At 42.4% G+C, this 20859-nt stretch overlaps 1 protein-coding gene across 5 annotated transcripts in view; it reads left to right on the forward strand.

The window, feature by feature from the left end:
* Positions 1-20859, forward strand: part of LOC128875441 (protein groucho-like) — a 152211-nt gene that overhangs the window by 71254 nt on the left and 60098 nt on the right. For 4 of the 5 annotated variants that reach the window (XM_054121022.1, XM_054121023.1, XM_054121021.1 and 1 more), the window contains 5 exons: positions 388-432; positions 13744-13806; positions 13886-13972; positions 14146-14172; positions 15484-15840. In XM_054121022.1, coding sequence (XP_053976997.1) covers positions 388-432; positions 13744-13806; positions 13886-13972; positions 14146-14172; positions 15484-15840 — 579 coding nt within the window. The remainder of the gene's footprint in view (positions 1-387; positions 433-13743; positions 13807-13885; positions 13973-14145; positions 14173-15483; positions 15841-20859) is intronic. The other variant, XM_054121024.1, reaches the window with a different exon arrangement.

Below are 20859 nucleotides of genomic sequence, written 5' to 3' on the forward strand. Positions count from 1 at the left end.
TAAAATAGGAACCCATTGCTAGTGCTGAGATTTTACTCATTTTACAAAGATAGCTACCGTTGGTATACAAGAAGAACGAACTCACTGCCCGTGGGTTATCCAATAAGCAACCACGTTAAAATAGTCATGCATCTAGTCTGTATCAGCATCCTTGCCTATATGACTCAATAATCATGTACTATTCAGTTCTTTACACTAAATGGCTACATAATGAATATATACCAAATACAACAACACTTCAATGAGCACTTACTTTTCTCCCATACCAACGGTACATAATCGTTCCCCGAAAGATTCCTCAAACCCAGATATAAAAAATCTGCAATCGCATCCCCGCGATACGCTTGACGCACTAAATCCTCGTACGTCTTTAATTTTCTGTTGCAGTACTACGAGATGTCGTACGGAATCACCGTGGAGATGCACAAGCAGGTAAGCCAGTCCTCTCGAAACAATACGTTTGCGTGTTCGCCGGCGATCCTCGGAAGCGCGACTTTATCTCGTCGCAGGTAGCCTAAAACGTGCCCACGGAGAAGTTGGCGAGGTAGAAGTTCCTTTCAGCCGAGTTTCCAACGAGATATTAACCGGAGGTGGATAGGGTGAGCGTCGCGTTAAGAATGTCGACCCGATTTCTATCGCGCTTCCGAGGCGGCAGCGAGGGTGGTTCGAGGATCAAAAGATTCCTCGTTGACTCGTTTCGGAATGCGTCCAGCCGAGGCCCGCGAAAACGAAAGGGGATGACACGACGCATCTGGCGCAAGAAATCGTGTAATTTTAGCTAATTAGGGGAAACAGTGGGCCGTTTTCCCCTCTGTCAGTAATTTTCTTAAAAGCGACCGCGACCCCTCCGTGCCACGGGAACCGGCTCCTGGAAAGTGGGAGGGGTTGAAGAGGGACTCCTAAACTCCAAACAACCCTCCCTGACACGACGAGCTGATATTCATTAGCATTAGCGGCCGATCATTTCTCACCCTTGTACCCAGGGGCGTTGCTCAATGGGGTGCGAGCCCGGGGACAGGGAGTAGGGAGACCGTCGTCGTACAGGCCGGTCCACCATTAAATCGGCGCGAAATTGCGTCCGGTGGCTCAAGTGGCAAACTAGTTAGCTTAGGATGCTTTATAGCGGCGTTGTTATTGCCGTGTACGATTTGCGCTTCGAATTGATACGTCGGCCTTTAAACCGTGTACCGCTTAATTGACTCATTAGCTCCGCAGGCGGAATTGCTTTCGTTCGGCGCTCGAACGCGAGATAATTGTCGCGACGTCGCGGAAATTTAATACGGTTGACGTCTCGTGGCCGAAAAACGGGATTCGGGAAATACGTGCTCCGGCAGGAACGAAGTTAGGTGTTTCATTGAAATGTTTCGTAGGTAAGAGTATGCTTCGAAGAATATTTTTGGTCATTTTTAGGAGAAATTGTTTACTTATGTTGGAACGCGTTAGGATTGATTGTTTATGGGAATTTTTGGAGTACGTCGTGGAGTGGATTTCTTTAGTCTTGGATAAAATTAGATGAATTTTTTAGAAACTAGATGAATAGCAATATTGTTTCACTTGAGGATTTGTTTACAAAAGGCAAGATTTTTAAGAAAAAAATGAGCAAATTTTGTGAAACAATCTACATCTGTTTAAAAATATTCTTATTCTCTTCAGTTTTGACCAAAAAATTAATTGGAAAAAGAACGTGACTAACATTTGCAAGAGATATTCATGTTATTCAATTTCTAGAAAGCTAGCTAACTAACTAAAAATTAATTCCTTACATAGTACTCAGTAAAATGATATTTTATTTTATATAATTGGAATGTATTCTGAAAAAGACCAATAATAATATGTCATTCATTGAAAGAAAATCAGAAAATTCATATCTAATAAAGAATTCTTTTTGTTCGTTGCTCTAATTGTCAAAACGTTAGCCGAGTAAGACCTTGAATATCTAAATATCTGAATATCTTTTTATTCCTATTTTCATGCCACAATTCAAACTCCAAAAGATGTATTTTCTTCGTATCGTAAACTTTCATCTGGCCACTTTCATCTAACCATTGTCTATCTCTGCCTTCCAGCTTCTACTTTCTCGGAGCTTTCGAAGCCAAAGTGACGGCCAATCAGAGGATTGATTTCCGTGTTTCTTCTACCACCGGATCGTGACACGTCTTTTATCAAAATCCGCTGAAAATCGATTTCTGCCGATTGAAGAAAGCCCCTCAGTCGATTTCAAACATCTCCCTTAACAAGTTGGACAGATAATAATTGCGTTATTAGAGTTCTTATTGTCACCGGCGCAGCCTCCGTGTGTGATGTCTTGGTCAATTGTCACGCGGCATTAAGTCGGCATGCGCCGTGTAGATTTTTATCGCGGTCCACGCAACCGCGATGCAGGAAACGTTAGGGACGTGTAGCGTTCACAAAAAAGAAACAAAAATGCCCGGTTAACGCGCGTCCGCAAATCAAAGCTGACAGAGAAATATGCGATTTTCTGTTCCAGCGGCACAAGCGACGTGGTATATGATGACGTACTGTACAGAAAGACACAAATTATTACCGCAGGGTTGATTCGCGAAACTGACTGGATATTTAACTGTTAACCTGGCTTTTTTATACATTTTTGCAACCGCTGTACCATCTAGCGATCGGAGTTGCTAAAATTAGATTTTGGTGTACCGCAGGCTCTCGAGAATATTTTATATTATTTTACTATTAATTAATGGTAGAGTCGAGGATTTATATTTGTTTCTATCGGAATGCTTCGAAATCGTCTGTGGAAAATAGCGTATAATGGAGCTGTAAATTTATTGAAATTTTTATTTATATTATTTCATTGCTAAGTCTCGAGCGAAACTTTCTTTATATTCATCATGTTTTTACTTTGTTTTTTGGTTGTATCTTCTTCTAGAGTAAAAAATTGTTACTATTTGACCACAATTTGATTGCATACGTAAAATTAGGGCAGCACATACCTTTCATTTACCATGCGGTATATAAAGATGCATATCCGATAATATTTATATTAATATTTATTTTTAGTTTTTCCTTTTTTTAAAGTCAAAATACTACTTTTCGACCATAATTTTGTTGCACATGTTTTTAATTTACGATACAGTGCGCGAGGACGCATAATTCTGTTAATTCACATTTAAAATATTTCATGGAAGGTAATATACATCCGGTAATATTTAATATTTGTTTTTATTCTTGTTGATTCTTCCTAAATTATACAGATACAAAATATTACGTAAATATCCAACGGCACGTATATGTAAATCAATGATGATTCGCGATAAAAGTATTTAAATTATTCCCTGCATGTCTGCCATCATTTTTCTTTAAATAAATAAAATCTGGAAAATTCTAAAGAGTCAAAGGATAAACTGAACATAAATTCGAACGTTTTCCAATACGCAATAAGTTCTTTAATAAATTTTCGTTTCGATACACATTCGCTTAACTTTAATTATAATTCGGTGCTCCCTTCTTCAGTCTCATACATTTAACACAAAATTGGCGCGTTCTTCTTACACAATTTCAAACGACCAAAATTTGAAAAAATTCGTTCAGTAAATGGAATATCGTACGCCAGAAAAAAAGGGCTGGTTTAGCAACTCTACTTTCAAACTACTTTCCTCTTTACAGCACCCTGCGTTTAAACGCTTCACTGCGATGAGTTTCGCTGAAACGGAAGGCTGTCGTTAAGAGATTGTAACCCGATAAAAGTCGCACGATTTAAATGCTGGAGTTTTTTGGGATTCGGTCTGCTTGCTGCGTTAACTGCTTGCCGTCGCTTATTCCTTACAATTAGTTCCAATCTAATTAAAGCAGCTGCTAACTCCAAAATTTTTCCTCCAATGCTTTTATGATCTGTAGCATTGGGCATTTTAAATTTCACATACATAATATGGAATGTATATTCGTCATTGTCATGGAAAGTAACTGATAATTGACAAATAAATGAAAACCGAACACACTTTATATGTGATTCACACAGCATACCTTGTAATTAAACTGCAGATCTTTATACAAAATAAAATCGTTGCACACGTATCTACAAAAATTGAATTTAAATAAGAATTTATTTTACTGTACAAATATTTTAATATGTACTTTCAATATCTTTTTTCAAATGATTGCATACTGCGCGCATTTCCTGATTTCTTACACTTTCAAATTTCCTATAAATGCATAAAAATTCTCAGTCTGCTTATAATTCATACGAGGTGCCATTTAAATTCGAATTTCGAGGTTTGCTTCCCTTGCAAAATAAACTTCACTGTCAGGATAACGATTACACACCTGCGTCGAGTGTATCCCGGAATGCGACCGCAAGGATAAAAAGGACAGCATTTGCCGCGAATATCTCGAGGTTCAACCGCAAACAGTTAACTTCCTTGGAACGATTCGAAATGATACACTCTTTCGTGCCGAGGGAAATGAAAGTAAGTGGTTACTCGATACGGTCGTATAATTGCTAATGGGCGCGTAGAGGTCGGGAGGATTGGAGGTGGTTGAGGGCGGCAATAAAAGAAATAGTAGGGAAACGGAAAATCGCTGGTCGTCGGGAAATCAATCCCCTTCGGGCGTAACACGACGACAAATTGTACTAGGGTAGTGTAACGCGTCGGGTCCGAGCTTCTAACGCTAATTAGAGGAAAAATAGGAAGTTATTGGTTCTTCACCGATCGGTTAATCAATCGTGATAACGTTCCCTTCGTGCGTTCACAGACGATTTACAATTAGATTCCTATTGCACTACCGCCATTAATTTCGATACATTGTATTTGTGATTATTTCGAGGAGAAACGGATGTAACTTTAATTCATTATTTTAATTATTTAATTTGAATTCAAACAGCTGGACAGACGATTTACTTGAATTTTGTTGAATTCAACTTGATATAACTGTTTGAAATAAAATAATTGCTACTTGATTATTAACTTTTATATTGAAGGTGTTTTCGATTGGTTATTGCATATATTTATTTTCTAGACAGCTGGACAGATGATGTACTTAAATTTTGTTGAATTCAACTTGATATAACTGTTTGAAATAAAACAATTGCTACTTGATTATTAACTTTTATATTGAAGGTGTTTTCGATTGCTTATATGTTTATTTTCTAATAGTAAGGTCTGTCATCGAACTGTTATCATAATTTAGTAAAAAATTATTTAGCTGCATTACCAACTAAAAATGTCAGAATAGTAACTACTTCTAATAACTGTCAGTTACATAAGAGAAAAATTGTATCGTCCAACTGGTTGAAGTGCACGCGTACTCGACATTTAAAATTACTTTACTCGGAAATAAAGCGTCATATAAAAAAATTTTATTCTACATTTTCGCTTCAATTTTTTACGTAGAATCACCCCCTACTCGCTTGTACCAACAGTGACGGGACACCCTGTATATAAATATATATATATAAAATCCGTAATCCAGTGATAATGAATATACTCCGCGGCAAAATATTTTTCGATTTAACCGCCGTGCAAAGAGTCAAGTGGCTCGATTACGAGCCCGTTTCAATTCCCCGACCGTTAAATACTTTCCACCCCGTCCCTCATCTACGAGTTAAGACGCATCGGACGAAAACTGATTACGTTGCCACTTGTGCGAATCTGAAATTCTCCTTCCGCGGTCGTTCCCTCTCCGTCGACTCTCTGTCTTCTCGTTTTTGGTATGAAAGGAACTTGGTCGGCAAGAGGGATCGGAGGGGGTTGGGGTACAGAATAAATCACCCTCCGTTTGGTTGTCTCCGGCACTTAGCCGGCTTTCGAGCCGCGGTCTTCGGTCCTCGCTCCTTTTCAATTTGAACACCGAATGAAAACAATCTTCCCCTACGAGGTTAGACCTCTCTGACTCTCCCTCCTCCCTTTTCAACCCTCGCGTGGCCACCCCACGCGTCTCCGTCAACCTGCCCCTTCCGTTTTTACCCTTTTTAGCCGGCATCGTTGGCGAGTCTCTCTGATTTCATCCTTTCCGTTCTCTCGCTCTCTCTCTCCCATTAGTCCTCTGTCGCTGCCTCCACTTTTCTCCCACTCTCCAACCCTCTTTCGCGGACTGCCATCCCTCCACCCACATTCATCCCCCGTTCTCCGATGTTACCGCCACCCCAAGTCGACATTTGCCTCCCACTCCACCGTTGAAGCCCGCAGCCACCACTTTACCACTCGCTACTCGACTAACTCGAATTTGTTGGCGATGTCCCAGTTCTTATACCGGTCTTTCTCCTCCTTTCGTTCGACCCTGCCACCCCTTCCACCACCAGCTCTTCAAATAATTGTACCACGCGGTCTCAACGCGCGACTGGTCCGATACGGTCACGCGCGAGGATGCTTCTTGGTAACTTATTCGATCCTGGGCTTTTTTTGAGGCACCTGCGGACACGTCGAGAAAAGAGTCTCTTCTTAATAGGGAATTCGTGTAGTAGCCGATTGCAAGATATGCATCTTTTTTTTATTTTGTTTTTTGAAGGAAATTTTATTTTGTGGGGATGTGTGGTTTCGGATCTTCTAGAATCACGTTTTGACTGCTGTACATGTTTTTCTTAAATGCACGAGTGCATAGAAGTACCGTTGGCACGCGAGAAGAATGAATCCGCAACTGTAGAGGCGCCATATTACCAATTCTAACACAGAAACTTATCTACTGTAGAGTTCATGCGGAAAGTTACTCTTTCGGAATCAGTAACCAAACATTCACAATTAAATTGCAACTAACTCACGAATGCCTCGCAATTCTAATCCCGAAAAGTAGCGTCAACCTTAATCGTTAATCGTATGTAAAACTAAAAGAATATTCATCCAACGAAAAATACGCGCGTCTAATATTGTAATAAAATTATAAACGATTTGAATCTATCTCGTATAAAAAAATGAAACCGTAATCACAAACTACAACGGAGTTACTCGTAAATGCGATTGCGGCCGTTTTATAGAGGCAACAAATTTTAATCGACACCAGTTCCTTTCCATTCGTTAACTGTAACCCTATAACGAGCATACGTCGGTATTTAAAATTCGATTAAATACAAAGCGTTTCCGTTTAACTTAACGGTCGCTCCCTCGCGGTGGTTTACAGGGGAACGGTGACGCCAGTAATCCAACGTTACAACTTTAGATTTCGTCGTGTCCGAGCGATAAAAGCAGCCCCGATAAAAAAATCCCTTATGCGTAACACGGGACGGAGAAACGAGTTTACGCTTGTCGCAAAGGTAAAAACTTTTATTACTATGACACGAGTCGCTGCTGTTACTGTTGGCTGGCAGGTGGGGCCAGATAAAGTTAAAAGTTTCCCTTTTCCGGTATCCTCGAGCCGGCGCGGCGTCACAAAGAACGTCGATTCCTGCGTGGAGGTACACGTTCATCTTCCAATTTCGAGGTAGTTCACAATTTTGTTTAAATAAAGTGATGGTTTTCGGTATTGTATCTTGCAGCTAAAGGAAAAGTGAATACAAAATTGATCTCATAGAATCGTAACGATGTTGAGACTATTCCTTTTTTGAGTCTATTTCTTTACTATAAATAACACTGTGTACATTGTAGCCAAAGGAAAGATGAATTTAACATTGCCCTTATAGAGTCACGGAATACGGAATATTCAAGCATAATAGAGAATAATATATGGAGCAATAGCATATTGGATCAAGATATAATGTAATAATACGTATGGCAACACATTATAATACTCCAAAATACAGTATATTACGGAATAAACTAGCAAAATATAGCTTGAAACTGTAAAATACAGAATATTCATCATAAAGCATAATACATGGAATAATAGCATAATTCATCAAGATACAACGAAATACTACATACAACGGAATAGGACGATATATTTTCATTACTGTACATGGTATTGTATTAAGTACCAACAATACCAAGTTACAATACCAAGTTTCATCTGCTGCACTGAAGAAGGCCCAAACAGAAATATCCAACTACTTCTTCCACAAGCTCTATCAAAATACACGAGCCATATTTACAAAAATTCAAACAAAGAAGTCTCGAAACGTGTCTAGGACTCCCATAGCCCACCGCCAGCCCATACACCAACCTGGTGTCGTGTATTCTAATGGAAAGTTCGCGGTCGTGCCGGATTCGCGCGGCACATTGCCATAGATCGTGGCTTAATTGAGCAGGCCAACGAGCAGGCAGCCGGTTCCGAGGACGAGCCTTTCAATTAAGCGATAAGTGTTATCGGATGGGTCTGCTGCACCATCGTACGACTCGCCGGATGAAGCAAGAGCGTTGCGTAGCGGTCTCGTCGCATGTGCATTCTTTTTCGTCTAACCCTAACCCCTACGACGAGTACGTCTGCGTTTATCCTGGCCTGTCCATCTTCGCGTATTTTTCTCGTTCACGGTCGACGGTGCTTTTTACGGTCCTTCCTCTGCCTCGTCTTTTTATTGCCGCGCCATTCGAAAAATCTCAATTTCCAAGGAAATCGTCCACGCGATCGCGTACAATAAGCCTTTGAATCCCGCGACTTCGTGGATACGTAATCCTGCGATTTATTTTGATGCATTGAACCCCCGCTTCCCCTACGGACTTATTTCCTTTCGATTTATCGATGACAACCGAGACCACGTTGAGGTCAAAGGAAACATTGTTATGTATTTCAAGGTATTACCTTGTCAAACACTATGGCATAAATGGGGCACGTGAAGTATGTGTTACCTTGTCGCATAAATACTTTGTGAACATTATGTGTTTCTATATAGTGAAGGAAAAAGGGATTTAACAGTATTCTGTAGGAACTTCTCGGAAGATTATCCTAAATATAACATAATACATTAGGGGGGGGGGGGGGGCCCCCTATAAAGTAATGTCGTTTCTTTTAGATTCAATTTAAACAAATTTGTAATACGTTTTTATTATTGATCAATTATGTAATCGTGCTCGTTATCAGCAATCATCTGCCATCTAGTGCGCAAATTTTCAATATCTGATCGATAAAAATCAATTGGTGTACAGTGACGTGGTAAATAATAAACAACCTGGTACCCCTAATACATGATTGAATGTATCTTTTATTTAGACACTCGACAGTATTATGACTCTATAAGAATAACTCTTCAGAAGGTCATTTAAATGTCAATCATAATATACATCTTTCTTTTAAATGTTGATAAAATTTTGATTACTTTCCGGCGCCCCTAATACTTTAACCCGTAGAAGAAGAAGGTTTGTGTCTCCCTATAGTGACTCTAAAATATCGTTCCACCGTTCGGAGGATGGGCTTGTGCTTCTCGTAACCGAAAATGACACGACGTGCGAAAGATACGTACGTCGCGATAGGCAATCATTTTCGAGGGGCGCCGTCAAGCAAGCAGGATCACCGATCTCTGATTTCCCCTCGAAAACGAAAGATCGTCCGGTTCGACAAGAATATTCCTATCGCCGACGGCGTTCGTCGATACAAGAGTAACTACCATTTCCCATCGCGGGTGCGCCCCGGCGCCCGATAAAAAATGTGCAGCCTGACCAATTGCATATAACTCACCCAGCCTTTCCACTTCTTCCTGCCTCCTGTGTATATATACGTCTATCTATCCGCGCGCTTCCTCCTCTCCCTCTCTATCACTCTCACCCCCCACTCGGCTTTTCTCGTACTTTCCTTCTCCAGCTCTGTCTACCTCTCTGTCCCGTTCTCACGTTCTCTCTCCTTTTCGGTAGTCGGGGGTCGCTTTTCCAGCACTCTTTCCGTCCGTGCACACATATTCTCCGACGCGCTCGCGTACATAGGATCCTCACGCGCGTACACACACGCACGGACGTACGCCCGTACGTACGTGGACGCTGCATCACCGTATGCATGCTTACACGTACGAACGGCCGGGCACACGGACGCGGTTCCAGGGGTCGTGTATTCGAGTTCTTTTATTTGGCCCTGCGGGGGTAGTAGAGGGTTGAGTTGAGCGAGCGAAACGAGGGTGCGGTGGGCTGGGGGCGATGACATCGATTTTTTACCCGTTGCTAATCTCAATGTTACCTCCTCCTACTCTGCCTCCTCTTTTTCCTCTTCCTCCTGCCACCAGGTTCGGCCACCTCCATCTACCCTTTTTCGCTCCTCTCGCTCCACCCCGCGTCTCCTCGGTCGACCCTCTTCGTTTCATCCCCTACCCTCGCCATCTCCCTGTATCTCCACCTCCGCCCTCGGACCATCCGTTCTGCGGGAAAATGTGCATGTGCATCGGGCACATTCGAGAAGGAATAACCATTTTTTCGTACCGGACAACACTTGCGCCGCGTCGTCCACCCCGCGCGCAAATTCTCCTCGTCCCCCGCCCCCTCCCCGCGCGCCCCGGTACGTCGACGTTCTTCCCTCTTTCCCTTTTAGCGTTCGGTTACCTCTCCGCCCTGTTTCCTACCGTCTCGCTCTGACGTTCCCCGTTCCCGCTGTTGCGTTTCCCTTTGTCGCGTTTTTCGTCGACGCGCGTCTCTCTCTCTCTCTCTCTCTCCCTATTTTTTTTTTACTTTCTTTCTTTTTTATCCGCCGCGCAGCAGCACCCTTCTTCCACGTTCGTCCTCCCACCCCTACGGGGGCTCGGACCGGGCGAAATCGAACTGACGTGGACGCGCCAGTTTTCCATCTTTCCGTCTCTCCTCCTCTCTCTGCCCCCCCCATACCCCCGTGGGAATAATGACATTTTTTTCGGTTTGAAGCCTCCGACGCGCGACCAAACGCGCCCCGGCGAGAACGCCCGGGCGAACGCCGCGCCGGGATGCCGACGTGAACACCGAAATTGCTGGAATCAAGGTGACCGTCTCTGGGACTCGAGTTTGCGTGACTAGGGACGGGTAACCTGGTGTTGTTTAGTTGAGATTCGTCGGTGACGGAAACCTGAGGGAAAAGGTACCTGATCAAGGGTTGAAGTGAATGAGATTCATTGGTCATCGAAGGGGAAGGTAGTTTTATTAGTATGAGGTCTCCTCTGATTTTGGACTTTGGATAGGGTTAACACCCTGGTGTTGTTTGTTAGAGACTCATCGGTGACGGAAACCTGAGGGATAGGTAGCTGACAACGATTAAGGGTTGAGGTGAATAAGACCTTATTAACTCCTTGCACTCGAGGCCTTCTTTTCTGCTATCTACCAGCAACTCGAGATGCTTTCTTAGCATGCTATTGCCACGAATTCTAAACTTAGATTGACTACGAAGATGAGATTTCTAATTTGAGATTCGAAAATCAGGTCATCCTTACCCCATCGATATTCATTTGATTGACACTTCAGTTCTAATGAAATTAAACTTAAACAAACATTATTGTTGGCTGAGTCAAACGGAGTGGTGACCGAGAGTCACATCTCGAGGGCAAGGGGTTAACTGGTAATCGAAAGAGAGGGTAGTTTTGCTAGTATGGGGATTGGATTGACACTCTGATGTTTTCTATTAAACCAGTAAGAAAAATCTGAGGGAAATGGTCTTTAACAACGCTCAAGGGTGAAAGGGACTTTGAATACACCAGCTTGATGAATTGGAAAACGAAGGCGAGAATAGTTCTATCAATATGGGGTGTCCTCTGATTTTGGATTTTGACTATCCTAGTCTCGGTGTCTGTATAACTAGGGATAGGATCGACACCCTGGTGTTTGTTAAAGATTCATCGATGAGAAAAATCTGATGGATAGGTACCTGATTAAGGGTCAAGGTGAATGAGATTCATTGGTCATCGAAGGGGATGGTAGTTTTATCAATATGTCCTCTGATTTTGGATTTCGAGTATCCTAGCCTTGTGTCTGTATACCTAGAGATAGGATTGACACCCTGATGTTGTCTATTAAACTAGTAAAAAAAATCTAACGAAAAAGTTCTTCAAGAACGATCAAAGGTAGAAGGGCTTTGAATACAGCAGCTTGACGAAATAGAAAACGAAAGGGAGGGTAGCTTCACCAATATGGAGTCTCTCTTGACTTTGACTTTTGAGTCAACGAGATTGACAGAAATCTTTTGTGTCGCATAATAGAATATTTTTTGCATAGTATACTAAAAGCTCGAAAAAAATATCAGCGGCCCTGTTCCAATCACTCGTCGATTCTTCTAATGTTGGTCACCCTACGCGCGTGCTTGTGCCCGTTGCAGTTAATAGTTGAAACCGATCTGTCGCGATCGCGTATAATGCACACACGCACGTGTCTATTGTTTGTCGGCCGTGACTCCGACGCATGGGTGCGTCAGCTGTTTGCGGTTCGATGCGCTTTTCTATCCCATGTCGAGCTATTCGAATCGGCAACGGGAAAAACATCGTAAACGTTCCGTAACGGGCATCGATGAATGTCTCCGTTGTTTTGGGGATAATTTTCATGGTACCTTTTCGCGGCGAGCTTAAAATGAGAAGTGTTGGGGAAAATTAAACAACGACAAGAAATCAAACACACAGAATTAAATAAGCAACAACGAACTAAAAATCAAGTGATTATTCCATATAGAAAAATTAAAGTAAATGGAAGAGAGGAGAGAATGACACGAGCTATGATAGATGAGAAAGAACCATAAACAAGTATCAGGAACGTGAAATTATTATTGTATTATTATTTAAAAGTATAGTTATATCCGCTCGTTGTTTATTCCTCGTATTCCACACTTATTTATGAATCCGTCTCTCCGCGTTTTATCCTTTTCTTTTGTAACGCTTACCATTGTGCGAGCTAGTCACGTGGCAGTTGGTATAATCGATTCAATCGACACGCATTAATGAGCAACCGCTCTCCTTCCACGGGCATGGGCGAGAGCTCACGTGCCATCGAGCGGTCGTTACGCGCTGTACAATCACCGTAACGTAATCCTGAATTTCATGACGTTTTTTACGGTGTTTTCGCGATTTGTTCCCGCTCGGTTTACAGTCGCGCAGGGCCGACCTCCGATTTTTCAATTAATTCGTCCGGTTGTCAGTGCGACCATCCAAACACGGTATCGAAATTTCTGTCGTCCCTCTCCGCTAATAAACTGCTGTGCACTTCAGTGTTTGTCGTGTTTGGCTACAACGCGCCAATAACATCGCGAAACGAACAATTTATTAAGATCTATATCCTTCAAATATTTCAATAATTTTTGTGTCGTTCCTTGACCAGTTATTTAAAATCCTGCTTTGGAAGAGTTAGAGTGAAAGACATTTTCAGATTACGAGGACTTGTCAGAAATGAATTATTTATACACAAAATTGGATTAATATAATACAAAAATATATTTTAAGTGATATTTAATTCTTCATAATTGAAATCGATTGATTTTTATAATTGACTAATTATAAAAATGGTGTCAGTCCCTGTCCAGCCTGTAAATATCAATTTAAATTCAGTTAAATTCGACCGAAGGAAATTTATATAATCAAACTACGTAATCCTTTAATTTTCTCGAAAGAACAAAATACAGACTTGCCCCATTATCAACAATTTTCATTAAAATACCTCGCGAAAGAAATTATTTCTCCGTCATTTATATACTCACGAATTAATTAACGTTCAAGCAATAAATAGCTGGACCCCGCAAAGCTGAAATCCTTTAAAACTTTACCGCGTCACGTCGCGGGGAATTAATTTTGTACGAATATTCGCGAGAAACGTCGCCGAGGTGCGGCGGTCTGACCCCGGGACCCCCGGATTCCAGACCGACCGAAAGTCTGGAATCCTTTATCGTCGCCGGTCTTCAGAAAAATTCCCGCTCGAGATTTCTTTTGATCCGTCACACCCTTAACGCCACGCCCGGTTCTCGCATTAATTGCCTCGTTTATCATGCTTGCAGACCGAGATCGCCAAGAGGTTGAACGCAATAATCGTCCAGCTACTACCGTTCCTGGCACAAGAGGTGAGTCTTTGACTTTCTGTTTGGCACGTGTGCCGCACAATCTCGCGATTCGAGAGTGACAACGACGCGATAATGATAGCATGGCTTGCAGCATCAGCAGCAGGTGGCCAACGCCGTCGAGAGAGCGAAGCAAGTCACGACGACCGAGCTAAACGCTATTATTGGGGTGAGCCTTCTCTGCAATTGATTCCATTAACTTTCGTAGTTTTTGGCAAGCAGTCGGACATTGATCTTGGCACCGTATGATACAATTTCGCGCTGCTTGCGTTCCCAATTTCATCCCCGAACCGTAATTCACGTGTAAGCGGCCCGACTAACCGTTGCGATACTCTTTTGCAGCAACAACAGGGTCTACAGCAGCTACTGGTGAGTCCTTCAGTTTTTCAAGCTTCTCTGAACTACGAGAACGTGTCTCGAGACAGCCTACCGTACCACAGACGGCAAAAATATTAGGTTGGTAAGAAATCGATGTCGGTTTTCGAACAATCGAACTTTCACGCATGGTTTTATAACGGTTGGATAACTGTTCACTTTATTCTATTTACGTTCCAATGTCATCTCACAGTGCAGATGTCGCGCTGCATGCTGATAGGTACGCTTTTGTTTTTACTGTTAATTTGTGCTTCGAGTTATTTACTTCGCAATGGATTATAAACAAGCTCGTGTAATATTCTTATATGAATATGAACTGGGTCGTGAAGCTGCAACTGCGATGCATTTGGAGAAGGTACCATAAATGAACGCACGGTGCAGCGATGGTTCAAAAAAGGAGGTGAGAACCTCGAAGATGAAGATGATCGCGGATGCTTTTCTCTCGTCGACAGTGACCAGTCGAAGGCAATGGCTGTAGCTGATCCACGAACTGACAACTTGCACAGGAGTTGGGTGTAAGCCAACAGTTTATAGACCACCTGAGACATCTAGGAAAGTTAATTTGTGATATGTGGATTTTAATATATATAGTTTGAAAACCGACATTATTTTCCTACCAACCTAATATTTATCTGAATAAACGTTCCAAGTAGCATGGATTGACACGAAGCCCCTTAGCTTGTCGGGCACCAAGTGTCCATCGAGCTCATACGATAACACGCTGTGTAAATCTTCGTTAATGGTAAAGGCTAAACTTTACTTTGAGGCCACAGAATTATTGATTTTTTTCGTTTATACAATTTAGTAGGTTTTCATGTCCAGATCACAAAAAATGAAGGTTTTAATGTTAGGAATTCAACGGTTAAAAAGTAGAGATAGAGAATGACATTAAAATGGTAAAATATGTTACGAAAATACTGTCCGAGTAGGTTTGGAGTTTTGGAATCTAATTTCCCGGTGCAGCTAATTTTCATTTACTCCGGATAAATGCACGCACGAAGATTGACATTCTCTACCTAATTGACCAACAGATCATTGGTAAAAGACGATAATACGGCTTGGCAAATACAGCCAGAGGCCCGACTACGAAGGCAGCAGAAATGAAACTTTCCCTAATGAGAGACGCGGTGTCCCTCAACTCTAGATTTATTTGTGTTCCGTTTATTTAATAATAAACCAAAACATCGCTTGCAAAGGGCCAAATGGTAAAGAAGAAGGTCAATAATTTCGTGCGGTCGAAAGCGAAGTTTAACCTCGGTAAATGATTAAGAAAGATGGTGAGTGTGTCTGTTCCCGATGTTACAGCAACAGATTCACGCGCAGCAGCTGCCCCACGGAGCGGTGGTCGGCGGTCTTCCGCCAGGCGGATTGTTGGGCTTCGCAGGTGCAGCCGCTGCGGCCGCAGCCGCGGTGGTTCCGCCGCATCTAGCGCCGCCCCCGCACCCGTCGGCCGCTGCGGTCCAGGCGCAAGCGCAGGCGCTCCTGAAACCGTCGGATCTGCAACAGCACCGGGCGGCGGCGGAGACTCCCGAGGATCGTAAGCCGATCGCCCTCACCGACGACAGACTACGGCGATCCGTTTCGCCGCCCGAGAAATTCCGCAGCCGCACCCCCGACCTCGAGAGCGATCCCAAGAGGCGGAAGGAGGAGAAGCTCGGACACGTGAGTTTAATCCTTGTTCCTCGTCACGCGCTTCCTCGCGTATTCCACGGACGCTTTTGTTTTTGCGAGCGCGAGCGCGCGCAACCTTCGACCCACCTGTTACGCGCTATTTAAGAATAGGTGGCCCAAGTGTGTGGCGTCGACCAGGACTGAGACTGCTTGGTGAGATTATTTTTTTTGCGGGTATCGAGTGCTGGGAAATTTTTTGAAGAATTGTTGAGACAGGTATTATATTCGGATATTTTTTTTTTTTTTTTATCGAAGCTTTCAAATCTTAGAAGAGAGATTTATTCGATTTGCATGTTGTTGGAAATGTATACGTAGAATTAGGATTTGTTAATATGTGCGAGATTAATGTTACTGTTCTTCGAGAAAGACAGAACAACGTTTGCCTTAGTAAAGGACATACCGATGGGTAAATATAGTTTAAGTTTACATAGTCGCTCTAATAATTTGATTCTTTGCTTTTCGAAGAGTGGGCACTGCCAAGTAATGCGATCAATGTTCTATATGACTATAATCGCGCCAATATTTAGAGTTACTTAATAATTCCACCCTTGCGAGAGAAGCAGTAAGGTTATTTATAACGGCCAGCTCTACAGCGGTGTATCGTGACAATTAATTCGTGCGAGAATATTCAGATCAAAGTCAAATAGCATTTTTATAAAATAACTAGGAAATATTCAATCAGTCCCAGCCCTCGCGACGTACGTGGAAATCTCGAAAAATTCGACTAAAGATCATGACGATGCTTCATCATTCTATATCGTACGAACAATGCTTTGGGAGGGTTTTTGGATTGCTGAATTTGATATTCAAATTTTATTATTTTCAATCCCTTGACTATCACAAGACATTCCATAATTGTTGCCAGAAATACGGTTTAAGTTAAACGTTGATTAATTGACATTCTAATTAAATTGGTTAACGGACTATCGATAAAATATATTCTCGATCGCAACATAAATTAAATATACAGAAACATAAGTTACATTCGTCGATACTTCTTCCAATTTAGGAAGTGTCCACGTACCTATATGTGGACAATTGCATGTACGTATATGACAGTCGACATTTTCAGAAATTATAATTATTTTTTATTGTAAAACGCTCTTAAAATCCACGGGTACCAAAGTATACAAGCCTGAAGAGGTTAACGGAATTTATTATTCGCACACAACTCAAACGTGAACCGATCAGAACGCGAATAATTCATAAGGGAAAAAACTAGAACTGTTTTTCCGCGGAGTTGCACATATCTCCTCTCGAGGAGGAACGAGGATAATAAAAGCAGCAGTCGTGGGAGATGGCGAGGTATCCTTGTACCAGTTCTTAGCAATTTCTAAGAAAAGTCCAGTTTCGTAGGAACACATCAAACTCGTCGATGCATTCGGTGGAGGCGCACGGTTCAAAGTTGAAGGAAATAAAACCGGTGGAGCCCCGCGTAGTATCGCGCGACCGGTTGCAACGTATCGCTGGAAATATCCGAAGCAGGAACGATAAAACTCCGAAAACGCTCGATGACAGGTAGAGCTGGTAGAACGGAACGGACATCTCGTGTTTGCGATGAAAAGAGAATTTCTTGGCGCAACTCTTAAGTGTACCTGGGACGGGGAGGGAACCCGGTCGAGGTAAATTGTAACAATGAAACATGTTTCAACAACAGTTTCTCAGGCACGGTAGTATAAAAGCTAAACCGACTCGACGAATTTCTTGAGCAAACTAAGCGTTCCCAGCGTTTACTGCCTTCGTCGTTCTTGACTCCGACCTGGTCACTGAACTCGCGAGGGGACCATCGCGAAGTGTGTTCCGAATTTTTTAATCAGCTTTTTTCGGATGTAAAGAAGGATATGTAGAAGAATCTCTGAATGTAGCGAGGAGCGACTCTGTTTCGTTTCTTTCAGAGATTGTTCTACACACCCTTCTTTACATCTGAAAAAAAGCTGATTAAAAACTTGGAACACACTTCGCGATGTTTCCTCGTCCATTCAAAGTGGATTACAATTCTCAATATCGAAAAGCATACGGTTTCTTTTCAAAAAGGCTTCATCATTTTTTTCCTCCTTTGTTAGCAATCTTTTTTTTTTTTTGAGGGTGAAAAAGGTATCTTAACATGACATCCATTTAGGGACCAAGGAATTTATTTAAACAGTAGAAGAGTACAATGTTCATGTGAATTTTAATAATCGTGATTAGAATAATACGCTGTGTACTATGTAAAATTGACCCGCAATAACGCGTTACGTTTTGACTTATTTTCTTTGCAGAATCTGATCGTTTTATTTAAGAGCATCGTTAAAATTTCACCAATACATGCAGTTCCGTTCAAATACTTTTACATAATTTTACTCAAGCTCTTTAATTTGTCAAGTTTGAATCAAAATATCGGATAAGAAAAGATTCATATTACGACTTATCGTTAGGTACGAGTAAACAAATACATACTATTTCCCTTCAAATGAAAGTCTCCATTCATCGCTAGCGTTCGTATTATATTTGATAACAGCATAAAACAGGATTTTATAGCTACTGCAATTTCTATAAACATATTGTACGCGCGCGAGAAGAGCGTCATAAACTCTGCTTGTGGGATACGACGTAGCAGCCATTTTAAAAACACTCATGCACGCATGGTTTCATAACTGTATACAGAGATGAAGAAATCTCTCTTCTACGTACAAAGTTTGTTAAATTAAAACAAGAGCGTTTGATACGTTCTTTGAGTAGTCGAGAGAAAAGAATAGCAGATACCGAATTTAATTCGGAAAACCTCCTTTAATTTTCCTTAGATGAATACGAGGCCACTCTATAATAGTCGGGACTATACACTCCTGATAATAGTCCTCTTTCAGTACGAGCTCGAGGCTAGACCTAATCCTTCTAGCAGAGACGAGCAAAACCCTAGGCTTTGAATAAATCTGAAGATTGCCGATGTGATCGTCTCGTTTCTTTCTCTGGGAAATGTTCGAAAGAGGAAAAAAGACAAACATATCGGCAAACTTCAGATTTATTCGAATCCTAGGGTTTTGCCCATCACTGCCTTCTAGTAACCTCCAAGTATCGTCCACCCGAAATTGATTTCCATCCGAACGTGTATCAGCCAGACTCCGTAGTCGGGCGTCGAGATAAAAAGCGAGCATACCGCGTAACGAACGCATTATTCCCAATGGTTTCGGAAAACAACTGGCAGACAGATGCTATCGGTGTAGTTTTCCCGTGACTCGTGACTGACAGACGTCTGCTCGGGCAACGGAACGGTAGCTCGTTCGCTCCGTTTCCATAACGATAAAGCTTAGCAACGAAAACGCAACGAAAAGCACTCGCAATACCCAGCTGGTGCGCGTGCTCCCTAAAAATTGGATGACTTTTGTCCGCGGGTAAAACGGCAAAGCGGGCAGCAACGCCGCGTGTCGTGTGTATAGAGCGGCGGGTTGTGGGTCTCGTCGGGTCTCGCAACAAGCCAGGAGTCGCACAGTTTCTCCTTTCGCCGTGGCACCGTGAAATATCCATGAAAACACGCTCCTTTGTCAGGATCGCGACGACAAAGTGCGCGACCTCGGCGCAGAGGGTGGCGACGCGAGGTGGCGTGTAATTATAAAAACCGTGAAAACAGGCGAACTGCGCGCTGTCGCTTCGCTCGCGTTCTCTCACTAAATTGGATTATTTTTCTCAGCCTTGTTCCTCCTGCCCCCCTTCGTCCAGCCCCGACCCTCTTCCCTCGACCCGTCTGCTTCCCAACAATTAAAGTACTCCTTCGCGAGTGTACCGCCTTTTCGTGTAACCTCTGTCCCTTCGCCCTCTCTATTTATACCTCTGTGTGTAATAATAATAACGTTTTTATTACGAGACACACGAGGAGCGTTGGGAAAAGCGACGAGGCCCTTTTCGAGTTCGATTCTTGACGTGAGAAGGAATCGAAAAGTTCTTGATCGTTTTGCGATACGAGACGTTGTTTTTAAGTTAGGTTTTTATGTTAGGTACGCGATCGCGGCGCGCGCCATTTTATATCTCCGAGAACTAATTGCGCAGTTGCGCGGAGTCGTTGATGTACTTCGAGTGCTTGTATCTCGATAACGGAGGCTCGGACTGCGATATCGATTCGGACTTTTCGATTTGTATCAGCGTCAAGAATTTTATAGTTTTCGTAATTTTTTAAATAACACAGAATTCTCCTTCTCCTTCGTCAGTTTCACCTCACAAGACAAAGAAATTTAAATTACGCTCTTGAAATGTATTTTCTAAACCGTACTACGAGCCCCTGAGAATCTCCCAAGCCGTGCTTGCGGGTTTAAAAAGGTTAAGAACCGCTGATTTAGTCTTTAGAAGGACTCGCGATCCTTTTTCATCGCTCTTAAAACGACGCGTCGCATAATGCTCCCCGAGATACGATGCCCCGAAAAGCGCAAGCGGAATCGCCCGGCTCCTTTCGGCATTTCGCGTGGGAATTCAGAGCCGCGGAAATTAAAGGTGCTTTCCCGTGGCACGCTGGGATTACCTACGGCTCCCGGATTCTTCAAATTTTGACGCCGCGGAACATAAATGGTTATTTATGCCCCGTGCTCTCTGTAACGCGGTAATTAGAGTGTTGGCCGCGTTGAATGGACGATATTCCGTCGGTACGAGTTCGCGGATAAATGACCCAGCGTGCTGGTCGGCTTTGTGAGTAACGGCGAACCGAAGAATTAACTTCGTGTACTTAGGACACCGCGGGAAGCGATTCTAGTAGCTTTCGATCAATTCGTATTATTCGAGATTGAAGACAATTAATTGTTTAGGGTTTCTAGATTGATTGAAAATAATTGAAACGAATATTTTACTGCAGTTCAAAATATAGAATACGTAAAAGATTATAATAACGTGCACAAAATACATGCTATATCGGTAATTAGAGAATTAAGTTTATTCTGTATTTTTACACGAATTGAATTAATTGAAACGAATATTTTACTGTAGTTTAAAATATAAAGTACGTAAAGGATTATAATAACGTGCACAAAATACATGCTATATCGATAATTA

This window comes from Hylaeus volcanicus, chromosome 4, assembly GCF_026283585.1.
Source record: "Hylaeus volcanicus isolate JK05 chromosome 4, UHH_iyHylVolc1.0_haploid, whole genome shotgun sequence".
In the NCBI taxonomy this organism is placed as follows: domain Eukaryota; kingdom Metazoa; phylum Arthropoda; class Insecta; order Hymenoptera; family Colletidae; genus Hylaeus; species Hylaeus volcanicus.